Source organism: Leptidea sinapis, chromosome 15 (assembly GCF_905404315.1).
Source record: "Leptidea sinapis chromosome 15, ilLepSina1.1, whole genome shotgun sequence".
NCBI classification, from domain to species: domain Eukaryota; kingdom Metazoa; phylum Arthropoda; class Insecta; order Lepidoptera; family Pieridae; genus Leptidea; species Leptidea sinapis.
The window spans coordinates 13,659,559-13,685,469 of record NC_066279.1 but is presented as its reverse complement, the minus strand read 5'-3'; the positions used below and the strand labels follow the sequence as shown (position 1 = coordinate 13,685,469).

The following is a 25,911-nucleotide window of genomic DNA, read 5'->3' as shown; positions in this document are numbered from 1 at the left end:
CGGGACGAGACGAGCAGATTGTTCAGATGATGGTTATTGATTCGCCCCGCCCATTACAATGCAGTGCCGCTCAGAATTCTTGAAAAGCCCAAAAATTCTGAGCGGCACTACAATTGCGCTCGTCACCTTGAGACATTAGATGTTAAGTCTCATTTACCCAGAAAATTCACTAGCTTCGGCGCCCTTCAGACCGAAACACAGTAATGTTTACACATTACCGCTTCACGACAGAAATAGGCGCCATTGTGGTACCCATAATTTAGCCGTCATTATGTGCAAAAGAGCCTACCACTGGTAAATATAATATTTATGTTTCTGTTCCTAATGTGTAAGAAGCTAAATGCAATTTTTGAATCTTCATCGACTTAGTGAATAAAGTGATTTTAATTTGATTTCATTTGGTTTATATCATAATTATATTCGGCTACCATAATATGCCACTGACTCTTAAGTCTACTGTACCAATGGACGAGAATTAAATAAATATAATTGTGTAAAAATATAAAGCTTTATGTAACTCAATTATAATATTTTATTTGATTGTATTTAATACCGCCTACATTACAATATTGTTTTTTCTACAAACGTAAAATAACGTCACCAAAATTTTTTTTAAAGAATTTTTGTTCTATTTCATCAGAGAAGTATAAATTGTTGCGTATATACATAACATTTTTGTATCTATTTTTGTTATTGTATTTCAACTTATCCATATGCGGAAATTTTGGTAGAATTCTCTGGTTTAAATCCCTATTGCTCCTCTATAATGCCGTTGTATTTTGTAATAAAGTAGGTTTATATTCTGTACACTGTTTTTATTAACCGACTTCAAAAAAGGAGGAGGTTCTCAATTCATCGGTATGTATTTTTTTATGTTTATTACCTCATAACTTTTGACTGGGTGAACCAATTTTGATAATTCTTTTTTATTGGAAAGGATATACTTCATAGGTGGTTTGGTTAGGTTCTGATTATGGGACCCATGACAAAGTAAAGGAACTCTTCAATTCTTAGGAGCAAATTAACGATATAGGCCGAATTTTTTATATGCTATCTGGATATTTGAGTCACCTACCGTCATGTAATTGTCGTAGTGAAATATGATAATCAATGGAACTCCTTAACGACTCACAGTAAGGGTGCGACCTGTGGCTGAATTTCTAACTAATAATAATAATAATAATAATAATAATAATAATAATAATAAAGCCTTTATTACAGTTAACAGAACAAAAATTTACTTACTAGCTAATAGACATACTATAAATCATTTTAATTAATTAATTTATCTTACATAACTATATTATTAACCTAATTATTAGTAGTAACTTTTAAACAGACTGTGTCCTCTTTCTGTTAACTGTTTGTCCTTCGACAAAGGCCTCCTCCAAGGTCTTCCATTCGTTCCGGTTCCTTGTTATTCTATTCCATAGTGGTCCTCCTATCTGTTTCAGTTCATTCTCCCATCGTATGAACTGTCTTCCTCTATTCCTCTTATCTACTCTGGGGTACCATTCAGTTATTGATCTAGTCCATTTTGGTGTTTCATCCCTCATAAAGTGGCCTACCCATCTCCATTTCAAAGTGCGTATTGTTTTCTCTATGCTTTTGAACTTAGTTTTTCCTTTGATATGATCCAATCGCACTTTGTCTTGGCGCTTTACCCCGACTACACTTCGTTCTATTGAGTTTTGGCAAACTTTTAACTTACTTAGTTGTTTTTGGGTAAGGGCCCAGGTCTGACAACCATAGGTAAGGCAAGGCAGTATGCAAGAGTTGAATACTTTTCTCTTGTCTTTTATAGAGATTTCCATGTTCTTCATCACTTCTTTTAATGACCAATACTTCTTCCAAGTGTTTGTAACCCTTCTGTTGATTTCTTTTTCTGTTGACTCCTTAGTAGCTATCACTTGTCCGAGATAAATATACTCTTCTACATATTCTATGGGTTCATTATTTACTGTTATTATAATTTTGTCAGAATTGGTCATTATTTTCGTTTTTTCGGTGTTCATAGAGAGTCCAACTCTCATGCTTTCTTCTGCTAACTGCTGAAGCATAACCTCTAAGTTTTTACCATTTTCAGAGAAAAGTATCAAGTCGTCAGCGAAGCGTAGATGATTTAGGTACTCTCCATTTATTCTTATGCCATATTCCTCCCAATTCATCTTACGAAATATCATTTCCAATACGGATGAAAATAATTTTGGCGAGATTGGATCTCCTTGACGGACGCCTCTTTCTATGGCAAACTCTGAACTGAATTGGTCGAGTCTTATAATAGCTTTACTCTCGGCATATACTTTTTTCAGGATGCGAATGAATTTCTGATGTACACCTTGTTGTTCAAGTGCGCACCATATAGCATTGTGGTCCAACGTATCAAATGCTTTGTTGTAATCTACAAAGCCTATGTAATATTTCTTTTTATATTCCGAGTATTTTTGCAGGACTTGCTTGACAACATGGATATGGTCTAAAGTTGAAAACTTACTCCTAAATCCTGCCTGTTCTTTCGGTTGGTTAAATTCTAATATATTTGTGCACCTAGAAAGCAAGATTTTGGAAAATATTTTATATATGTTTGACATAAGAGTTATCGGTCTGTAATTTGCAATGTCTTTTTTATCACCCTTTTTGTATATTAATATTATAGTTGATTTGGTCCAGTCTGCCGGGATAACTTCTGAATCTAGGATATCATTATATAACTCTGTTAGTCTTGGTGCTGATTCTTCTATTGTGACCTTTAATAATTCGTTCGTTATTTGATCTTCTCCCGGCGCTTTGTCATCTTTTTGGGTTTTTATGGCTTTTAGGGTTTCTGATAGTAGAACTCTGGGAACAGGTTCTTGATTTCTTATTTCTTCAGTACCTTGGTTAGCTCTAATTTTTCGGTCTACCTGGTTTTCCCTTCTTTTATAAAGCTCTTTGTAATAATTTGCTGCTGTGTTTGCTATTTTTTGTCTCTTTAGTATTTCTTTGTTGTTTTTGTCTTTTAAACTTGGCATCCATTCCTTTGCATGTATCAGTTCTTTGAAAGCCTTCTTTACTCCTCCTGTCTTTTCTATGTGTCTTTGTAATGTTGCAGTTCTTTTTGATTTCCTTTCTTTCCTTATATTTTCTTTAATTTTTTTACTTAATGTCGTAATTTCTTTTATATGTTCTTTTCTATGTTCCAATAATATTTTTCTTCGATCCATCAATTCTTTAATATCATCGGAAATTTTGGTTTTGTTGGCTTCATTATGTTTTTTTGTTTCTGTTTTAAGATTTGTTATAAAACTGTTGTATTTTTCTTCTATGGTCGTGCATTTTGCCATTGTAATGTTATTTATAGACTTTAATATTTGCGTTAACTTATTTTCATTAGCTTTACACCGTAGTGGCCTTTCTGCTCTCTGTAATGTTCTTGGCCGTTTTGCCATAGAAATCATCAATTCTGATCGTACCATTCTATGGTCTGTGTCGAAATTGAATTGAGATTGACTTATAATATTTATTTTCTTAAAGTATTTTCTGTTGTTCGTCATAATGAAATCTATCTCGTTTTGGTATTTGCCGTCGGGTGAAATCCATGTCCATTTCTTGTTCTCTTTTAAGTTGCATGAGCTATTCAGAATGAATAAATTATTCTGCAGTGCAAAGCTTATCAATCTTTCGCCATTTTTATTTCTTTTCTCGTAGCAGTATTTATCTAGTATTTGTTCTTCGCCATTTTTCCGTTTACCTATTTTTGCATTGAAGTCGCCCATCAAAATTATATTTTTATGTCCATGCTTTAAAGTATTTTGCAGGGTTTCAAAAAAATGTTCTGTTTTCAGCAAACCTTCTTTATTTGTTGGTTCTGTGGGTGCATATACCTGTATGATAGAAATTTTTTCTTCCTTGCCGTTGCTGTTTGGAATAGTGAGATGTAAGACTGCTATTCGTCCGGAAACTCCGTTTATTTCATCTACCATGTGAGCAATATTTTTTCGTATTAAAAACCCAACTCCGAATTGACCTGGTGTTTCACCTTTGTAAAATAAAATATATTCCTTGTATTGTTCTATTTTTTCTCCTAGTCTTCTTACTTCGCTCATGCCAATTATATTCCACTTTAAATTTTGTAAAGCAGTTTCAAGCTCGATTAATTTTTCTGGGGTACTTAATGTTCTGACATTGATTGTTGCTACATTTAAGCAAACGGATTTTTTGTTTATGTTCCTTGGAGGGGTTTGATCTTGATTCCCCGCGGGGACCAACCGTTTTGGGGAATGCTTATTATTGTTGATTTTTTGATCATTTAAGTTTATTTTTTTGTTATCTTGTCTATTTCGGTTACTGCGTACTAATTGCTAGTTACTACTTTTTTTCTCCATCTGTAAGCTGTTAAGTGAATCTGATCTTTTTCTCATGAAGTTTGTGATCCTATTTACCTTGTGGAGGTTAACGATATCCTCTACTGAACCACTAACTCCAGATGTTGGGTTAAATCTCTTCCTTGTTTGGAATTTTGTTGTCTTGTTTTCTTGTACTACCAACTTGTCATACTTGATGAAAGCGTATCTTCCCTTTTTCCGTTCTTCTTGTAATTTTACCTGCAGTTCTTTCCGCTTCGCTAAAATTTCTCTAGGGTAATCTTCACTTATATATATTTTATTTGGAAGATATTTTTTTGATTTAAGAATTTGTGTTTTTTTCCACGTTGTTGTTAAGGTAAATAGTATAGGTCTCTTGATTTTCTCATTTTTCTTTCCAAGTCTATAAGCTGCTCTAATTTCTAGATGCCCTATTTCGATCTTCATGTTTCGTAGGACTTTGGTAATTAGTTCACTTAGCTCCATCGAGTTGGTTTCAACTTCATCAACTCCGTGTAGTATCAAATTATATTTTCGTATATCTTTTTCTAATTTGCAAACTTTGTTACTCAATTCATCCACAGTATTTCGTAACTCTAAATTTTCTTTTACTAAAACATTAATTTTTTCTTCAAATGATTGTATTAATCTATTAGTTATTTCCTCTGTTTGTTTTTTCATTTCTGTTTGCATTTTAGAAAATAATAATTGCATTTGTACATCCATTTTGCAAGATTTTAAATAAAACGAATAAAATGATTATTGTTAAAATCTGTAGTATGTATAGTATATTTTCGAAATGGCAATACTATAGAGTGAGCCGTCCTTTTACGTTTTGGCTTAAAGGTCTTGTTACCAGGCCATAAACTCTAGCCCTCTTACACTCTCTATGGCATACAAATGTCTTGTTGATCTATGTCACAGTTTGACAGTTTTGACTTTGACATCCAAACAATAAATTTTTATGATAATAACAACATGAATATGAATGATTAATTATTATGTATTTATAATGATTAATGATTATTAATTTATCTCCCAGCAATGTATACACACTTCAGTTTTTTATTTCGTTAAGTTGTTGAATATGATAATTGAAATTGTTTCAAATCTTGTAATATCCCCAATTCTTAACTCTGTTTAGTGAAATAAGGAATGATGTGACTCTCTCGATTTTTACCGTATTAAATGCTTGTAAATACGGTAATTTAATTTGTGTTTTATCTTCAGTTTAAATCACTTACTCAATCCAGTCAAGTATTCACACTTTAAAATCACAATTTAAACACTTATTTTAATATTTTATTTATGTTTTATTGGAGCGTTGTTAAGTACGTGTTTCTGTTTTGACAGCTTGTAACCGACCCGAATTTCTAACTATCTGTTATCAAATTGCAATGCGCTTACGTTCATTGCTGCATTGCAAAATTTAGTAAATCTACATATATTTAGAAAAATTATTAGTTAGTGTAGTTCAGATTCAGATTAAAAATCAAAGAATAAAAGAAAATTAACAAAAAAACAACCGACTTCAAAAATACTTGGTATTCAAAAACAATAGATATATATAGTCGGTGTCAGCAAATGTAGGTTTGTAACTACACACATAGTTATAGGTGAGATGTGCTTGAGTCGCACGTGCGATTTGAGGAGGCGAGAGGTGAGAGCGGGGCCGCGGCGGGAGGACACCGTTTCCAAAAATAACAATAATCGTTACTTGAAGTAGATTATACAAACATACGCAATTATTTTTAATACTTTTTAGTGCGTATTGGCGAAGTGTTTTTGAAGTAGGTTGTTTTTTTCTTAAATTTTTTTTTACTGACATAATCAGACCAGAGGGGAAAATGAATATTGGCAGACCAAATAGACTGAGAAAAGACCGGCTTTACTTCAGCAAGAATAGGAAAAGAAGGAAAGAAATGGAGGAGGCTTTTAATCAAAAAGAGGTACATATAGTAAATACAAATTCTAAACTTACCAATAGATAATAAGATGAAATCTAACAGGTTTACTAATTCCTTATGTAATAAACACTGTCTGCGTTATTGTACACTTGATTTGGAATATTAAAAGGGTTATTATTAATATTGACGTCTCAATGACTTCACAGCTGCATGTTTACGTGAACAAAGAATACTGTAAGTCATTTATAAGTCCGGCTATTGTTTAAAGTAGTTTCTATTAAAAGCAAATATTTTGGCTTAAAAATATACTCACGTAATTCCAATTAGTTAAAAATGCAGGGGTCATAGCTTTCATATCCCGCAACACTGGGTGCTTTGAGGCTTCCTCTCCCATAGTCATCACAATATAGCCTCCAAACATAAAAACACAAAATGCACCCACTACATAAACGGAATGAAATACCGTCCTCAGAAATAAAATCAAGGAAAACCTCTTTTCCTTGTCAACATTTGGCAGTCCAGCTTCTACGTGAGACATTTTTGCAAAAAAAAAACAAAAATCTTCAAAATTTATGAGTGAAATATTCTCAATATTTACAAGTTAAACTATTTGATATACTTTCACATGATATGCACCACTTTTTTAATCAAGTAACAGTTTATAAGGCGACATGCATCGTCTTAGGACGCCCTAGAACTGATATTACACTTATTATAACATAAGTTACTTAGTTTTTATTAGATTTGCTGTCGACCTCGACCGAAGATGTAACATCAACATAAAATGCAAAACTCGTCTAAGCAGTTCTATACCACACAGCCAGTGTTTAAATCAATATATTTATTATTTCTAATTATTTCTTTTTTGTTAAATACGCGAAGCTAATCCGATTAGAATTCACAGTAAATTTTATTTGATTTAATTGTTCATTAAAAAAACTTCTTACAAAAAGTACTGACGACGAAAATATCCTTCAAAACAAGGTAGGTAAATAAAAATAAGACAATCTGTTTTTTCATGAAACAGTACGACAGACGAGCATTCATAGGGTTCAACTGATGGTTAATGGTCTACAATATTTTGAATTTGGTGCTAAATTAAACAAAAGTGTAACGACATTTAATACTCATAATCGCAAGGTGTGATTGAACTGACCTTCAAACAGAAGCAGGCCTTAAAACTTGTCTTACCATATCGAACCAGCCCAAAATTGAGAGATTTTGGGACGACTTATGACGTGTGGTGAAAAGTTGATTTCTATATTTGATAATAATATATGTAAATTAATATACTTTTATGACATTGAATTTGTTAATATTATACATAGGTACTAAATGAATTATTAAGTTATTTACGTCTCATATTATAATATCTTAAAATTTTAATTTTATAAATGATAGCATTGTGAAATCCGACATGTTTCGATATAACAGTAGTGTTTAGACAATTTTGTAACATATTTTGCATGTCAATTGACGAAACATATTGGATTATAATATTATGTTAACATCTTAAGTACAATATTTCCTGCAAATAAAATTTCATTTCATTTCATTTCACATACTTGGCCTAAAGCGTTAGTGAGTAATAGTAATGTTATAGTAAGTATAGCAACGCTGTGCATACCTATAAGTTAGATATACAAATATAAATATAAGAAATTTTATATTATAAGTAGTCATAATATTAATTGTGTGTCTAGTTGGTAAGCCTTTTCTAATAAATAAATAAATAAATAAAGTGTTTGGTAGTTATTTCATGGTATTATCCAACACATCTTCCTAACATAACCAAAAAATAATTCAAGCCTTCAACAAGAAGGCTGCACATGAGGCACTAGGGCTAAGTAAATCATATCCAAATCACTTTCAAATTCCAAAAAGTATGCCTCAGACCTGAGAAGAACGGGCGCAACAAATTAAACTAAATACTAGGCCAAGGAAATGACTTCTTCAAGGAAATGAATGTCCCGACTTCTTGTTAGTATTGCAAATTTGAATTAAATCTATTCAGTAGTTCGCCCGTCGCCGGACCGCACCATAGTATCGCGCACTCGGTTGGTCATCGTCGTGACTTTTAAAATAATCGTCAAATCGATGTAGCGTGAATGGCAATACAAGTAAAAATTTGAATTTGTTTATTTTGATATAAGAATCAATTTGAAACTACTAAATGTGGTTTAAAATAAATAATATTTTTTATTGTATTTTATGGTTCTCTATTTTGGCGATGATGGCTTACACATATTCAAATTTAAATATTTTTATTTAAAATAGGATCTAAAATCACTTATGGAACGTCGAAATAATGTGCCTCAGACCTGAGAAGAACGGGCACAAGAAACTCAGCGAACTTTTTATTCTTAAATTAGTTACAATATAATTTGTTCGGTTTTGAAGGTGTTCGCTCCATTCCCAGTCTGTGGTATCATTAAGAAAATCATTTGATTTGATTGATCATTTGATTTTATTTTTTTGTGGTAAGCCACACAAACTTTTTTAACAATTCTTTTAAATTTCGTAACACTTTTGTTTTATACATTTTCTGGGATCATGTTGTAAAAGCATATACATCGTCTAATAAAAGACTTAATTGAGTAATATGCATAACAAGTTTATGTTTGCTCCTCTTGTTAACATTATTATTGTCGCAGTTTCTAACAAATTGCTTAATGTGCTGATGAACATACAGAACATTATCAAAAATATATTGAGATGCAACAGTCAAAATGTTTATTTCTTTAAATTTTTCTCTTTTCTTCTTTGTTTCTTCATAAAAGATAATCATAGCAACCGGTTTTTGCGGCGCACGCCAGAATAGATCGCAGACGGCAGATTTTATCCTACTTACTAGAAACTTATCGTTATATTTTGGATAATTCACACAATATCTTTATAAATCTCTGTGTGATTCATATGTGTAAGCTATTTTATTGTAAAGTTTCATTAAAATCCATTAAATTTAGTAGTACATCCATTAATTCTTACAAACACTGCGTTTGTAACTTAAGCAGGATGAGATATATATTTTACCTTACAAAAATTTTATTTGTCGGTACATTATAGCAAATTGATACTTTAACCCCTTATACAACATTCAAGGTTATTTCGACAGCGAGACGTACAACGTGACTTATCTATGTTTTGTTCAATCTTTTATATCATATCTTACGTTATGTATATTATATTTGAACGTAGTGTTTAAATTCTCTTTGATTATATTATAACAGGTTTGAACGTGCTCATGATGGCTGTGGGTTGAGCTAATAACTTGAGCCGGGTCTGCTGCACGAATTAAAAAAAAAACACTTTAACAAACTGTATAATTTGAATTATCTACCTGTATTGTAGAAAATGTAATGCTGCTTACGTACTGAAGCATACATATAATTATATAAGTTACCTGTTTCTTATTTATAATAATTAAGTATATATAAATTAAGTATTTGTAATTTTAAATTGCTGTAAATAGTTTTTGTAATACAGGCGATATCTGTTAAAAAAACGTGTTACTACTGTTATTACTTGTATTTCTAGGTTTTAATGTACACTGGAAACATATAACTGTAATAATTATGATAATAAAGAAATTTCAAATCAATCAAATCACTTTAACAAAACATGTTTAAAAAAAATGTTAGTAAAACAGTCCGTCCGCTGCAACTGTTTTTGTGTATGTTTTTGTTTCATTTCAAAAATGAGTTCCGACAAAGTGCATCCAGTTTTTTGTATTTATTTTTACGATCTACCAATGTAACATCCTAAAGAACCGGTTTTTCTGTTATCAGTTGTATAAACAACAAAGTATTTTCTTTATTCTTCTCCGTGATAAATAAACCAAATAGAATTACCGCTAGCTACGAATGTTAGTTAATGATGAATGAAGACGCATTCAGTGTACGCTTACAAATTATGCGTTAATTTCCCTCCCCGCAGCCGAACGCGGGTGATGGTATCCACGCATTTCTCGCGGAAAACATGTTAAGATGTTTTATTTAACAAAACTGTTAAGCCATGCCCCTAATCGGCTTATAAAACATGTTTTTGTGTTAACAAACACAAAAACACGGCGCAGCGTACGCGGCTTCAAAATTCCGCTAGTGCCCTTTGACATTAAATTTTTCATATACACTAAAATCGAAAGTGCCGTACGGCACACTACGCCCTGACCATGTTCTGACCCTCATTTGGTTTATAAGAAAGTTTATTTTGCATGGTCTTATAGCTTATTTCAATATATACAGTATGTTTTTTACATTTATGAATTAAATGTAGCCACATACATGTTATAGTATTTGCTGACGATATTCAAAACATGAACGAAATCGGTGCACTAATTAGGTCAAAATGTAGACTTTTAATTTTGAGCGAATATTAACATGCTGTACATTGTAAAATCGGGTCACGGGGTTACTGGGTCAACACTCAATTATTCAATGAACTTTAATCATTGCACATCAAAATGCGATGTTGCCATTTCGTGCTCTTCAAGTTCAAAGACACTGGTCGTTTGTCGGATAGAACACAAGCGATGTTGCCTGTTCGCTCCTCGCGGTGACTTCAAACGCGTCGGAACGTCCTACAGCGAAAGAACGCGAACGGGCTTAGGGTAGGGCACAATCTATCGACAATCTTCTTTTAAAGGAAATAATACCCGATTCAAAAAGCTATTAAAATTTAAATACTTAGCGCACAGTGTTTCTAGAAATATCATAAAAAACCTTAAAACACTACGCTTACTAAAATACTTAGTGTATTTAATGAAATGAAATGAAAATAAATTTATTTAAATTTTTTTTTTATTACGTACTAAACAGATAATAATTATAAACAAAGGAGTAATAGTAAATAACAATAACGTTTTTCAGCAGTCGTTCGGAAATCTCTCCAGTAACGCCAAATGATCTAGCCGTTCACAGAGCACTGGGTCCCCGACAATTCGAGCAGCTATGCGTTGCACGCGGGCAATAGTTTCTAGCTGATACTAGGGTACATCCGACCAGAGATGACAACAATACAGGCAGTATCTGGTGTTCCTGCGCTTTTGGAGAGCGCTAGAATCTAGGTCAGCTTGGAGTATTACCGTGATCTTTTAATGACCCCCAGCTTCTTTAAAGCCAATTTGGCTTCCTTGACACCTTCCAGATGACCTGTAGGATGACCGGTCCACATGACCGGACGCGGTCTTCAAAATCTACTCGCAGCCAGAGAGTACACCCTACCCTTGAAATTGCCGAAACGTTGACAGAAGATATTCTCCCCAACGAACACACATACCCATATTCTTATTCACGCCGGTTCCGTTTGTGCGAGTGAGGAACTTAATCCGAACGAGTCTGGTCGAATCGTACTGTCGTCATAGGACGACAGCATGACTGCCAAAACCCTTTTAGTTACTCACAACTCACAAAACAGTAGTTTCGTTAGTTTAATCGTAAAAAAATACTTACTAGAAGTTCATTAAATTTATAATTTGTTAAAATTATAATAACATTCGAATAACACAAAAATAGTTGTATCCTATCGTTGGGTAGGTATTTGGTAATGGTTGCTAAATAATGTTAAAAAGTATCGATAAACTATAATTGTGATGTATTCCCTATTAAAGACTTATTTTTTTCGTTATTTGAATGTTCACTACTTCAGTCATCACTCAGATGAGTGATTCATCAGTGATCAGTGTACCGCGAGTCTTCTGGACGAATAGATTATGTATTTGCCTATCGAATGAATCAAGCTGAAATTGACACTTTCTACTACTGTATGTGTGTACATGTGTAAATTGTGTTTTTAAGTTTGTTAATTGTTATTGCTTTTACGGTGACTTTGACATTTAGTTTTTCTATGACGTTTGCGAATACAGGTAAGTTTTTTGAATATAAAACAAGATGCACAATATTGAATTTAAAGTTCAGTTCATTTATACCGAAATAAAAGTGTTCGTAAGAATGAACATTTTATTAATAAGAATTTTTATTTCGTCGTCGCAATTATTCAAACAAATCAAAGGTGAAGCCTCCGATCCAGAGGTCAATGTACGTCGTCTAAACAGTACTGCTATCTCTTAGTATATTTATTTAAATATTTATTTATTGTTTGAAAATTTCGCTTTTTTCAATTTAAAGTCATTAATTAAATAATAAATTTTGCTAGTATAGTTCTGTGGACTAGTATTACTTATATTTTTATTTATTTCACAGGTATGCAGACCATACTGTATATCATAATATCATAGTTATTATAAGCAATTTATTAATACACGTAAAATAATAAATACGCATTGACAGGCGCGCGCGCCGACGGAAGTTAAACAAAGGATGGGCTACGCGTTTAAGTCCTGCTCGGGATAGCTGCATGTAGCATGCATGTGTAACGTGATACATTAATATGTTGAGTTTTTTTTTAAATACGGGCAGCAAATATCAAAACAGGTGTGTGTCAGTTCCGTCCAGATCGCGAGAGCACAGCAACTAATTACTAAACAATACAATCCTACTAATGTTATAAATGTGAAAGTTTGTATGTCTGGATGTATGTTTGAACTTCTTTAACGCAATATTTACTGAATAGATTTTAATGAAACATTACAATAATATAGCTTACACACCAGAATAACAAATAGGCTATAATTTATAAAACTATAGTGTGAATTATACAAAATATAAAAGAAGTGTGATTGTTACTAATGAATACAACTAGCGCCATCTCTTATCAACTAGCAAGCACAAGATCAATACAATTTATATATGGCAAAACAACGTTTGCCAGGTCAGCTAGTACAATATATTATGTTATAAGAAGAATGGCATTATGCATACTGTGGTAGCACATTTTACTAACGTTTTACTATACACTTAAATGTTTTATTAAATTACAAACAGACTTCTTTTTTGAATTTGCCTTCTTGTGGGACGGTATTCTGTGGGCGTTTTTTGCTTTTCTGTAATTTCCTTTTTACTATATTTTAAAGTCATCCTATACAAAATGATAAGACGAACAGGACGTTCAGCTGATGGTAATTGATACGCCCTGTCGTAATTCTGAGAGGCACTACAGTTGCGCTTGTCACCTTGAGACATTAGATGTTAAGTCTCATTTGCCCAGTAATTTCACTAGCACCTTCAGACCGAAACACAATAATGCTTACACATTATTTCTTCGCGGCACAAAAAGGTGCCATTGTGGAACCCATAATCTAGCCGGCATCCTGTACGAAGGCTGTATTTAAAAAAATCATTAACTAATATTTATATAGAAATATTTGAATTCTTATCGTACTATTAAAATGTAATTTACTCACAAAATTCCAAAGAGTGACAAATTCAGGCATCATCAATTTGAGGGTGTGCAACAACGGAATCGGACTAGTATTAATTCTTCTTGAAATAAAAAATCCATACGGCAACAGACTACAATCTCCCACAAAATAAACTAAATGAAATATCATCCTCAAAAGTAAATTAATAGAAAACCTCTTTTCAACTTCGACATTCGGCATTCCAGCTTCGATAGACATTGTTCGAAAAAAAAAATCACAAAGATATTTGTAAGTTCGTACAAGGTATTCTTTCTTGTATATATTAAAAAAAACGGTTTCTGAAAAGTTCTAAGGATAAATTCGCGCATTTTTCACATTCACAGATTTTTTTTTAATTGGCCACCATGAAAATATATTCTATAATGCGACAACCGTTGTCCACGGACGTATTAAAACTAAAATATTTGTTATAAATATAATATTATTAACTTAAATATATCTTAAAGGTGCTTTTTTTTATCGCAATGCATAATTTTCATAGTTCTTCCTCAAAATTAATTATTCAAAGATTATCTGTTGACAATTTAATCAACTAATTTGTTGGATTATTACATTAGGATTACTATCACGTAGACGATTTAGGATTCACAGTCTCTTGATTCTCGTTTCAAATCAAATCAAAAGTTATTTATTCATAAAAAGTGGTGTATTTGTAAAATGGCGCTTGTTATATAATTGATTTTAAGTGTACTGTATATAGAAGGAGGCTGGTAATTCGCCTGCACCAATTAGTGTCACTCACTGGTGGTTCAATTGTTTTAATAATGAAGTAGGGATTAAAGTAGAAAATAAGCGATCTGGCGCAATGCGTGTGCGCAATAATTAGCATGATTAGACATTCATTCGCGGTGACCCTCAGACAATTGAGACTGCCGTAGCTAGTAGCTACCCGCGGACATCTTAGTACCCTGTCTTCTAACAGATATATTAAATCGTTAGTGATCTTCTCTCCATCCAGCCTAGTGAGCAGGCGGTCCGAGGTTCGAGTCTTTTTCCGAGACGCCCCGCGCCTATGAGCTACATTTTCGGCCACCAAGGCCCCCTCGCGGCTTCGCTGTAAAAGCCTTCAGGGCTATCAGCACAGAGGAGGTTTTTAGTCGGTAGGGGGTGTATCTATTTAACTAATGAATTTTACTCCTCTCGAAAAAAAAAAGTACCCCGTCCCCGCGCCGTGAAGTTGTTGGACTATAGCTGTGTCAGAGTGGGAAGCTCCTTTGCACAGGATGCCGGTTAGATTATGGGTACCACAACGGTGCCTATTTCTGCCGTGAAGCAGTAATGTATAAGCATCATTATGTTTCGGTCTGAAGGGCTCCATAGCTAATGATATTACTGGGCAAATGAGACTTAACAGCTAACGTCTCAAGGTGACGGGCGCAATTTTATTGCCGCTCAGAGTTATTGGGTTTTTCAAGAATCATGAGCGGCACTGCATTGTAATGGGCATGGCGTATCAATTACCATCAGCTGAACGTCCTGCTCGTCTCATCCCTTATTATCATAAAAAAAGAGTTAAAGAATTTCCACCTGGGATCGCCCCTTGTATTCTGGTGATGGCACAGTACCGCTTCTCTCTGAGGACAATAGAAAACTTGAATCGACATAATGTCGAATGGCTTACGCCACGCACCAAAGGCTAAGCATGATTCAAATTCAAATTCAAAATTTTTTAAATAGGATGTGACATCACTTATTGAAAGTCAAAAACTACCACCATTCCAAAATGAATGCCTCAGACCTGAGAAGAACGGGCGCAACAAACTTAGCGGGCTTTTTTTTCATCGAAAAAATATGTTTACAAAGTAATATTGTAGTATTAAACTTATTATTTAATAGCCTGAAGGCGGTCACTCATTCCCAAACTGTGGTATCATTAAGAAAGTCATTTATGTAATAGTAACCTTTACCACACAAACGTTTTTTAACAATTCTTTTGAATAACGTGATACCTTTGTTTTGAACATTTTCTGGGATCTTGTTGTAAAAACACATACATCGCCCCACAAAAGACTTGCTAAATCGACTTAGCCGAGTAGTAGGCATTATAAGTTTATGTCTGTTCCTGGTGTTAACATTATGGTTATGACAATTTCTAGCAAATTCACTTATGTGCCTATGAACATACATTACATTATCAAGAATATATTGAGAAAATAAACTGTACATAATTTTGTATTAGCATACGGTCTCTTCGAGTGGTTATAAATCGCCTATGAGTCTCCCGCAAGTGAACAGGCCGTTTTCATTGGATCTTCGTCGAGTTATATAATATTTGCAGTTCTAAACAAAGCGACATAAAATTTATAATTTAATTTTAAACCTATTAACTTATTCGTTTTTACATAATTATAAATTACACAATTAAAATTCTAAAACAAAATTTTATTAACGATGCGGGATACCAGAAGTGATTGTTATCACTTTAAAAACATAACAAATTGTTTATAATTATAAATATAAACTTTTGTTTTGTGCGAGATTTTTTGGGCAATAGATAGATAGATGTTTAAGTAAGATAGATTACTATTACTATTAGATGCTATGAGCTCATTTTGGAAATGGTCAAGATAGGAGTACCTTCTTTAAATAAGAGAGGGCAAACGGGCTAGACACTGACGAGATGGAAAGTGGTGAGGCAAGCATGTACATCCACAAAACCAGGGGTCAAGAGATGCACTGCCGGCCTTTAACCCGCGAGGTGCCAATCAGACGTCCGACGTCTGCTATCAAAACTACCGTTGAGTGCCAAACCAGACGTCGTACGTCTGCTTGGCACACAACGGTAGCAGATATTTTTTCGTTAAATATACACAGAGTAAGACAAGCTACACGATATACCACAACAAAGGTAATTTAACAGACTATAAAAGTAAGAATATTTAATTTTAAAACTTTATCTGTGTAAATACGACAAGCCGTCAAAATGCGGTCAGCCGTTTATTATTTTAATTATCTGTAGCAGTCGATTTAAAAATTCTTTTTTGTATTATCTATGATGTTTCAGTAACTATTCTATGACTAATTAGTAACTTTGAAGTATGTTTTAGTTATAAAAAATTACTACATTCATTAGTAATAATCGAAATTTAATCTGTAGGTAAATCTAAAAAAATCATAAAAAATGCATGACAGCCCTACTTTAAACGAAATTTGTTTAAATTACGCAGTATCTATTGTTTATGTAATCTAACAAAGCGCTAGTTTGTTTAATAACAAAAGCATTGACGTTCGTTTTTATAAGCAAGCAGAAACACTTCAAAAGCAATAAATTTTAGTGTAACACGAGCCCGTTGAAATTGGCGTCAGTAACGCGCGGCGGCTTAAGACGGGCATGTGCGCCACGCGCTTTGTGGCTGCTTAGCCAGTGACGGGTTAAGGTGGAAGTATGCTCTATGTTTGAAGGTCCCTAAGTCGTATCGGTTTAGGAAAACTGCAGCCGGGCTTTTGCTGTAATGTCTGGTGGTGGAATTAAGCTGCTGCTAACATTCCAATCATATTGGCATCAATGGAGAGGGATCAGGTTCAGAGTACAAAGAGAGCATGCATGAAGGGTTTGATGTGAGTGTAAGAAGTCAGGTAAGTATTTCAGGACTGTGGATGGAAAATCGTAATCTTTGCGTCGGTGTGACGTGCTCGCTCATTATAGACCTTATGAGAAAACTCATGGTCTTTCAAAGGCAACTATGTCCTATAGAATATAATTTATGAATATACTATAGTTTCCCTGTGAGATCGAATCAGAAATGAGGAGATATGTCAAACAAAAGTCACTGACATAGCCCGGACGATTGCGAAATTGAAGTGGCAATGCGTAGCCAGCCAGTGGCAAGTACGGGCCAGCTGGTATTAAGTGATCACCGCCGCCCACATTCTCTTGCAACACCAGAGGAATCACAGGAGCGTCGCCGGCCTTTAAGGAAGGTGTACGCGCTTTTTTTGAAGGTACCTATATTGCATCAAAGCTTGAAGACTAGTTGGCCGTTGGGGCAAAAAAATTCTCGAATTTCGACCTTATCATCATGATGATGATTAGTAATAAAGAATAAACTGTATAAATATAAATTATCATATTATATTGGATGCATCGACCTTTAGAGCTTCAATTCATTGTTTGTAATGATTATTGTCACAATTAGTAATTGCATCCAACAAATACAATGATTTATTAACTATAACAGGTCGACTTGGCACCACAAGCAGCACTCGTTTAAGTTAAGATAACGCAGATTTTTTTGTTAGGCGTGAAAGATTGAGATCTACAATTAGCTTTTACAAAAAAAAATAAGAACTGCTATTTGTCTACATGTTATGAGTTTTGTTGAGTGTCATTGAGTTGTTCGCATCTGCACAAGGCATCCTCAGGACATGTTAGACTCGCCGAATACTGCCACGAGACTAAAATCTTAGCGGAAGTAACACTCAAGAAAATTCATCTGCATTTATATGAATTTTCACATAATAACACCTTATTCAATAAGTTTTATTTATTAATTTATTCGGAAACCCAAAAATGGCACACTAATACATAAACTACTCACAAAAAATGAAAAATATATCTAAGTGTATAGATTACTTACAGGGTTTCACATCGTTCGTTATCTTACTGTATTATATAACTATGGGAAAATGTATCAAATGTTAAATTTATAATTATCTACAATACAAAACAACAATATTTAGTCTTATGAATTTAAGAAGTCGGTGTAACTTTTTCGTTTTTTTTTAAGTGCTAATCAAAAATAAAAGTATTTTGAAAAAACTACAAAACACACTTTGATTGAAAAGATAATGGTTGAAATTTAATATGAACATCAATTCCTGCCTTATCGACGATAGATTAAAAATCATATAATAAAAATCTTATTCTACAAATTGAAAAATGGAATAATTTTATCAAATTAATGTATTGTCATCGGTCCTCGATAAATCTACGAAGTTTGAACGAAATCTAGCCGTTTTAAGTGGGCCAAAATCGCGCCCAAATGAGATGGTTACAAACAAACATATACATACAGGTGGATCTAATAAAAAGCGTGTAAAAATTTGTTAAAACACGAATTTTAAGATTGTGAATTTGCGATGGCAAAGTTGCAAATATTTCGTTTAAAAATAAAAATACTCACAAAATTCCAATTGGTTATAAGAGCCTGCGACATGTCCCTGAGGTTCACCAGCTCTGGTATTTCAAGATGCTCTTCATCAATCTTCAGCAGAGTATTGCCACCCCATGTGGCTACATACAAATCCCCAACAAAATATATTAAATGTAGCACTGTGCGTACCACTAGATTACACAGGAACTGTTCATTTTTAACCTTTGACATTTCACTTACGGATTTTGACATTCTACTTCAAAATTATCGGATTGATTGAAGACTATTTAAAATCGAAGGGATGTGACGGAAAAATGCAGTAATTTCTAAGAAAAATCCAAGGTAAGGAAAAAGAATAGTATAAAATACTTCAATAAAATGTATACAAAAAAAATACACAGTCGTATCTTTGTTTTTAATAAATAATAATTAAACAACAGTGAATTGAACGCTCATATTAATTGTAAAAGTCCACAGAACTTTCGTTACTTTAGGTAATAAATTTTTATTTTATTGTTAAATTTATGTTAATATAGATATTTTTCATATGGTTAATATCTATAAATTTACAACCATCTGCATTAAAATATTAAGATGTTAGTTATGTAAGTTACATATAAGAAGTAAATTATTGTATTGTTGTATAGTTGTACAGAAATGTATTTTTTTTCATCATTTTTGTTATCATTTTCGTTTAACTCTACATTTTTTTAATTTTATTATGTTTAATTGTTCAACTTTGTTATTCTTTTCACACTATTGTAAATGTTGTTTACACCTGTAAAGACATGTCATATTGTACTATCCCTTGTGTATTTGATAAAATTTTAATTGTTTAATGATGTGTTGTTGGTGTAAATATCTAAATAAATAAACAAATAAATACATAATGCTTCCGCTCTTTACCAAAGGAGCCGACTGCATTCAATTCGCGCAATATCTGTACCTATGCCTAGGTAAAACTGAAAATGTTAAGAAAATGAAACACGGCTTAATGTAGAAAGTTCCCAATACAATTGTTTTTCGAAGTTATCTGCGTTCCTCTCTACACATCAACGCATTCAATGGAATCACTGAGAAAAGCAGTGGGCCCATTCTTCCTTAGTGGTCTCTTCTATGGCATTTTCGTACGCTTTCTCCGCTTCTTCAAGGCTCGTAAAGCGAATACCTCGAATTTTATCTTTAGTTATTGGGAATAAATAAAAGTCACAGGGCGCCAGGTCAGGACTGTATGGCGGATGACTCATTATCTCGACACCTGCCATTGTATAATATTCAACAGTCCGTTTTGCGGAGTGCGCTGAAGCATTGTTGTGGTCCTGCTTCGAGGGCGTTGCTCTCGAATTTTTTCAAAGACATCAGGCAAACAGCGATTGACATACCAGTCTGCAGTAACTGTCCTTCCATCTTCTAGCACAACTGTCGCGAAATGACCTTTCCAACCAACGACCAAAGAATCAGGCAATCATCTTTTTTCATTGTCTTCTTCCTTTCTTTACCTTAGTTGGCCGATCCTCGAAAGGAAACACCCACTGAGCTGATTGGTTTCGTGTTCGTAGCAATATATCCAGCTTTTATCACATATGACGATGTCAAATACAGGAATTGAGTCATCGACGTTGAACTTATCTAACATTTTGTGACACCAGTCCATGCGAAGTTGTTTCTGGTCGTCGGTTAAAGTTTGGGGAATCCATCTGATACAAAGCTTCCTGACGCCTAAATGTTCGTGTAATATTTTTTGAACTTGTCTCATACTCATTTTCTTATCTTCCTTTATCATGCGTCGCACAGCACTGATGTTATCTTCAGTTATCGCTGTTAAAGGACGTCCCTCACACGTATCATCATTGAGATTGCTACGTCCACGCTTAAACTCGTTAAACCAATTGTATATAGTGGCACTTCATTAAGAAATGCTGATCGCAGTCTATCATAGCGTTGTTGTTGAGTAAGCCCACAACGAAAGTCATAATAAATCATTGACAATTTTCTCGCGTTAGGTTCATTTTCACGTGTAACAAGAGTTTTAGATTTGCCGCCATTCACAAACGAATGACGAATGAATGCAATATACTACATTAGGTTACCAAAGAGTTCTAAAATTGAAATTCAAAAAAAGTTTTCATTAGCAATGTTCTAACTGGCCAGTTCTAAACATTTTCAGTGTTACCCACGTATCGATCAAAATATTACATTTCATCGGTATTCTTTTAAACTTAGCCGCTGTTTTAAGTAAATATTAGTCAATTTTTTTTTATCCTTCTTAATTTATTCGTGTGCCGTTCAGCAATTAGTAATCAAAACTTTGACATTTCTATGGTCATAATTTAAAATGTCTGCGCCAAAGAGAGCCTGGGAAAGCCTGAGAAATAGAATATAAAACGTGGATAAGTGCGATTTAGCCGAAGTATTTATCCAATATTTTTATAAATTTTATGACATATTTGATATTATTTAAACACGATTCATATATTGGATGCAGCACCTTAAAGACTAATTTGTTATTGACATTACAGCCATTGTAAAATACTCTATTTGATTGAAAACAGTGGCCATTGTGTTTCTTGTATGTTCTTGCTTCTCACGAGCTTTACTTTTTTCCAAACATATTATGGTAGATTCAGGAATTTAAAATAAATATTTATAGTGAAGATTCCAAAGCGCTTAGTTTAAGCCTAATTAAATAAAGTTTATTACATTTTGACTTTGAAATAATTAAAAAAAAATCAATAATTTAAGTCGGCATGTGACGGCAGTTACAGTGAGACATAGACCTTGCTACTATATAAACTTATTAAAATTATTGGGAAGAAACCAAAGCGATACATTAATTATTTACTGCTGAAAAAACATTCACCTTTCAAAGCAAATGGTAACCTTAAATTATATGTTATATAACAAAATATAAAACAAATACTGATAATATGAAGTTAAATATTTCTCACAAAAACATTGTACTTGAAACGATCTTAGCGAAATTAAAAATGGTAAAATTATACATAAAAGAAAACTGAAATATATGAAATATGTCTTATTACTAGCTCACTGTAATATGTTACTAAATACTATATTAAGAACATAACAAAGATAACAAATAATTTAAATAGTAATACAAAACAGTAATATAAATAAAATTAATTTTTATTGAAGTAGGCGTTACTTTGCGGAAATCCATAAGTATGCAAATGATTTAAGTTTACTTTAGTGTTAATTCCGCCATTATTAGTTTTCAAACAATTCGACACATGTTTCGCCTCTACACGAGGCATCCTCAGGACATGTTGTCTCGCAAAAATCTGGCAGGAGACTGAATCAAATGAGCCGGAAGCCGCTCTTTTATACCCTTGTCCCATGAAATGACGCGCTGTGATTGGTCGGCTGTTGCGACGTGTTACCCCCGTAAGAAATAGGTAACAAAGGTGATGGGACTAAATTGAGTAAAATTGAGTCTCGTGCCAGATTTTGGAGAGACAACATGTCCTGAGGATGCCTCGTGTAGAGGCAAAACACGTGTCGAATTGTTTGAAAACTAATAATGGCGGAATTAACACTAAAGAAAACTTAAATAATTTGTAAAATTAATTTTAATATTTTTTTTAAATACTTGAATTGACAGTTGAGTCTTACTGACGTGATCAAAGCCAGAGAATTTTAAGCTTCAGGATGATGATGGACTTCTGCAGCTGCAGACATTAAAAGAAGATATCTTCACTTGCAAAGTTATAGCTATTAATTTTTTATTTTTTTTATATCGCACTTACAGGTAACAATAAAAATAACGGGTTACACTCCGGGAGTGCCGGCAGAAGTGAAAACTTGAACATTAACTGTGTATTTTTGAAAATTTTGGAATGCTTAGGGAATAATTTCGCATGAATTGCTTTATTTATCAGTCTAAAAGTATTAGCGCTACCGTGCATAATTTGACAATTTATATTACATAAAAAATTTAACACTTCAGAACTATTACAATTAATTTACATCAAATAGTTTATCTCTCAGAAAAATCAACTATCATCCGTAATTAAAACGACTGTCTTACGAATTTTCGATCATGTGTCCTGACGCGAGTTTAACATTTGATATCCATACTAAGAAAAGTGCTCAACGCCACTAAGGATGTTTTCACTTCAAAAATTTTAAAAGTAAATAAAGTATATTTCAATAACAATTATTCTGTTTAACGTTGTTATGTTTTTAAAGTGATAACCCTCACTTCTAGGATTAATATACAAATAAAATTTGAAAAAGATTTTATGACGATACGTCACTCGAACGGTTAGCTCAGTCGGAAGAGCACTCGCACGGAACGCGACAGGTCGTGGGTTCGAATCCCGCATCGTTCATAAAATTTTGTTTTAAAAAAAAATCCGTATAGTTTTCTACAGTTAAAATCATCCTACGCGCCCCTCTGTATGTGTTTATTGATAGGTGTATGTGGTAGCGAAAAAAATATTTCAAGAGCGTTCAATTCAATGTCGTTTAATTATTAATTATAAAAAACTATATTTTTCTTTAAAATGCCGGGTTGCGTAATAAAAATAATAGTAAAGATACTAGGATCACATAATATTATCAGTAAGTATTTTGTATTTTATTAACTTCAATGTAAAACAACACGAAGCGTATGTTATAAAACTTGAAAGGTGCCATTGAGTGTCAAGATGCCACCCACACTAGCATCTAACAGTTGCCGTTATAAAAAGCTATTGTTTTTAGGTAGTGCGGTATCTAGTTGGAGCACAGCGGAACCAACCCTTAATCTTATTATTAAATTAATAAAAACTGCAGTCTTTCACAAATTTCCCGCGAATAAACATTGGATTCACCTTTAACAAGTAAACACTTTTATTACACAAAATGTCACAATAAATATTATTAAATTTAGTTTAATTTTAAACTTCAAATAAAATAATTAAAAAATATTGTACACTTATTGTGTAAGTAAGTTACAATCACATTTATATTGTCATACGCAGAGGTGTTTGCCTCGAGACATTAAAAATTATACTATTTAGTTTAAAACAGGCTTCTTTGAGATTTCCTTGTTAAATCGATTACAAGTTATCAATGTAAAAAATAAAAATGAAATTCTGTACTCGTTTGTAAACTGGAACATTTCAACATAGGCAGAGAATGGGCTAAATGCTTTTACATTTAATTTGAATATCACTTTGTAATTTTGCATAGTAATTTAACTAAATCAAATGCAGGTTTCATCTAATGTCGAATTTATAACCGACTTCAAAAAAGGAGGAGGGTCTCAATTCAATTTTTTTTTAAGTTTGTAACGTCAGAACTTTAGGCTGGGTGAACCGATTTTGATAATTCTTTTTTGTATTTGAATTCTGGTACTTCTCGTGTGGCCCCATTGCAATCAAAATAACAATAAATGTAACAAGAGTCAGCAGTGGGAGACTCCTTTGCACAGGATGCCGGCTAGATTATGGGTACCACAACGTCACCTATTTCTGCTGTGAAGCAGTAATGTGTAAGCATTACTGTGTTTCGGTCTGAAGGGCACCGTAGCTATTGAAATTACCGGGCAAATAAGACTTAACATCTTATGTCTCCGACGATCTAGTCATATCGTTTATCACGGGGACTTTTCCGAAGAGCTCTTTCACCTGATTCCTGCCGCCAAATTCCACCTTCGCACGACACGCCACAAGTTAGGATATCAATACCACCATCTGGATGTATGGCGGTCCTTCACAGTGCACTTTTCAAGGAGCTTTCTTCCATGTACTTCAAAGCTGTGGAATGAACTTCCTTGTGTGGTGTTTCCGGGACGAAACGACATGGTTACCTGCAAAAAAAGCACGTACATCTTCCTTAAAGGCCGGCAACGCTTCTGTGATTAATCTGGTGTTGCAAGAGAATGTGGGCGGCGGTGATCACTTAACACCAGGTGTACGCTCGTTTCTCCTCCTTTTCCAAAAAAATAATATATGTGATCGACTTGATTCTTTGGCGTTGCATCAAAAATGTGGGTTCTCTCTGCATCTTTTAAATTCATCACGGAGAGTGCTAAGAGGAGTTGTTGGGATTGATATCGAATTCCACCAATTTGCATTACGTCAAAATGCTAAATACCACCTGCATCAAGTTGACGTATGGCTTTCTACGACCGCGTGTTTCGTGAGAAATTTCTTGCCCCGTACAGCAACTTGTGTAATCAATTACCGGCTGCTGTTTTCCCGAACCGATACGACTTAGGGACCTTCAAGAAAAGAACGTTCTTCCACCTTAAAGCCCGGGAACGCATCTCTTAAGCCATGTTGTTACGTTGTCCCATGGACGGTAACCTCAACGACTTCCCATCACTTGCATATTTTTTTTTATGACAGTAAGGGACGAGACGAGCAGGACGTTTGGCTGATGGTGATTGTAACGTCCTGTCCATTACATTGCAGTGCCGCTCAGGATTCTTGAAAAACCCAAAAATTCTAAGCAGCAATAAAATTGCGCTCGTCACCTTGAGATTTAAGATGTTAAGTCTCATTTGCCCAGTAATTTCACTAGGTACGGCGCCCATTAGACCGAAATACAGTAATGCTTACACATTACTGCTTCTCGGCAGAAATAGGCGCCGTTGTGGTACCCATAATCTAGCTGGCATCCAGTGAAAAGGAGCCTCCCACTGGTTGCTCAATTGCCGAAAAAAAATACGAACGTGTCGGCTGCATGGCCTACCACCACTTTGTATTGATTTTAATAAAGGTTGTCTATGTAGATATACACACATCAAAAAAGTCTAAGCAACATGTACTAATTTAAATTTAAGGATGGTTTTTCACATTATAACGTTGTCTTTTATTTTTAAAATAATATTTTTAGGGTCCTATGATGTAAAAATAACAGCTGTTGTCTTTATAAGTTCTTTTCATAACAGAAATTAACAATATTGGAATATACTGCAGAAACTAAGCAACTAAACATTTTTTTGACAAAATGAAAGTTCTAAAGAGAATGAATTTATTGTGAAAGAATAGGATAATTTAATACAAAGTATGGCCTCCTCTGCTATTCAGAACCTGTCGGCAACGATTATTCATTGAATTAATGAGACTGTTTATGTCATCTTGCGGTATTCGCTCCCAATGGAATTGTAGCAAATCCTTCAGCTGTTGGGTTGTTGTCACTCCATCCAAGTCCTTCAAAACACGTCTCTGGAGAATGTCCCATGCGTGATCGATGGGGTTGAGGTCTGGCGATTGTGCAGGTCAGGGCAATACCCGCACGTT

The 25,911-nt window shown here is 33.7% G+C and overlaps 3 protein-coding genes across 4 annotated transcripts in view; 2 read left to right on the top strand and 1 right to left on the bottom strand.

Annotated features, from left to right (window-relative positions):
• The window catches only part of LOC126968314 (uncharacterized), a 512,088-nt gene that overhangs the window by 90,658 nt on the left and 395,519 nt on the right, over positions 1 to 25,911 (top strand). The window lies entirely within an intron of this gene.
• LOC126968340 (androgen-dependent TFPI-regulating protein-like) overlaps positions 1 to 25,911 on the bottom strand; it is an 81,848-nt gene that overhangs the window by 43,816 nt on the left and 12,121 nt on the right. Inside the window, exon 1 of one of the 2 annotated variants that reach the window (XM_050813319.1) lies at positions 6,564 to 6,904. The exons of the other annotated variant lie outside the window; for it this stretch is intronic. Coding sequence (XP_050669276.1) covers positions 6,564 to 6,788 — 225 coding nt within the window. The 5' untranslated portion in view covers positions 6,789 to 6,904. Of the gene's footprint in view, positions 1 to 6,563; positions 6,905 to 25,911 lie in introns of those variants that run through there. 2 annotated transcript variants of the gene reach the window in all.
• The window catches only part of LOC126968345 (uncharacterized), a 93,271-nt gene continuing 79,455 nt past the window's right edge, over positions 12,096 to 25,911 (top strand). The window contains exon 1 of the mRNA XM_050813328.1: positions 12,096 to 12,113. The gene's annotated coding sequence lies outside the window, so the exon portion shown is untranslated. The remainder of the gene's footprint in view (positions 12,114 to 25,911) is intronic.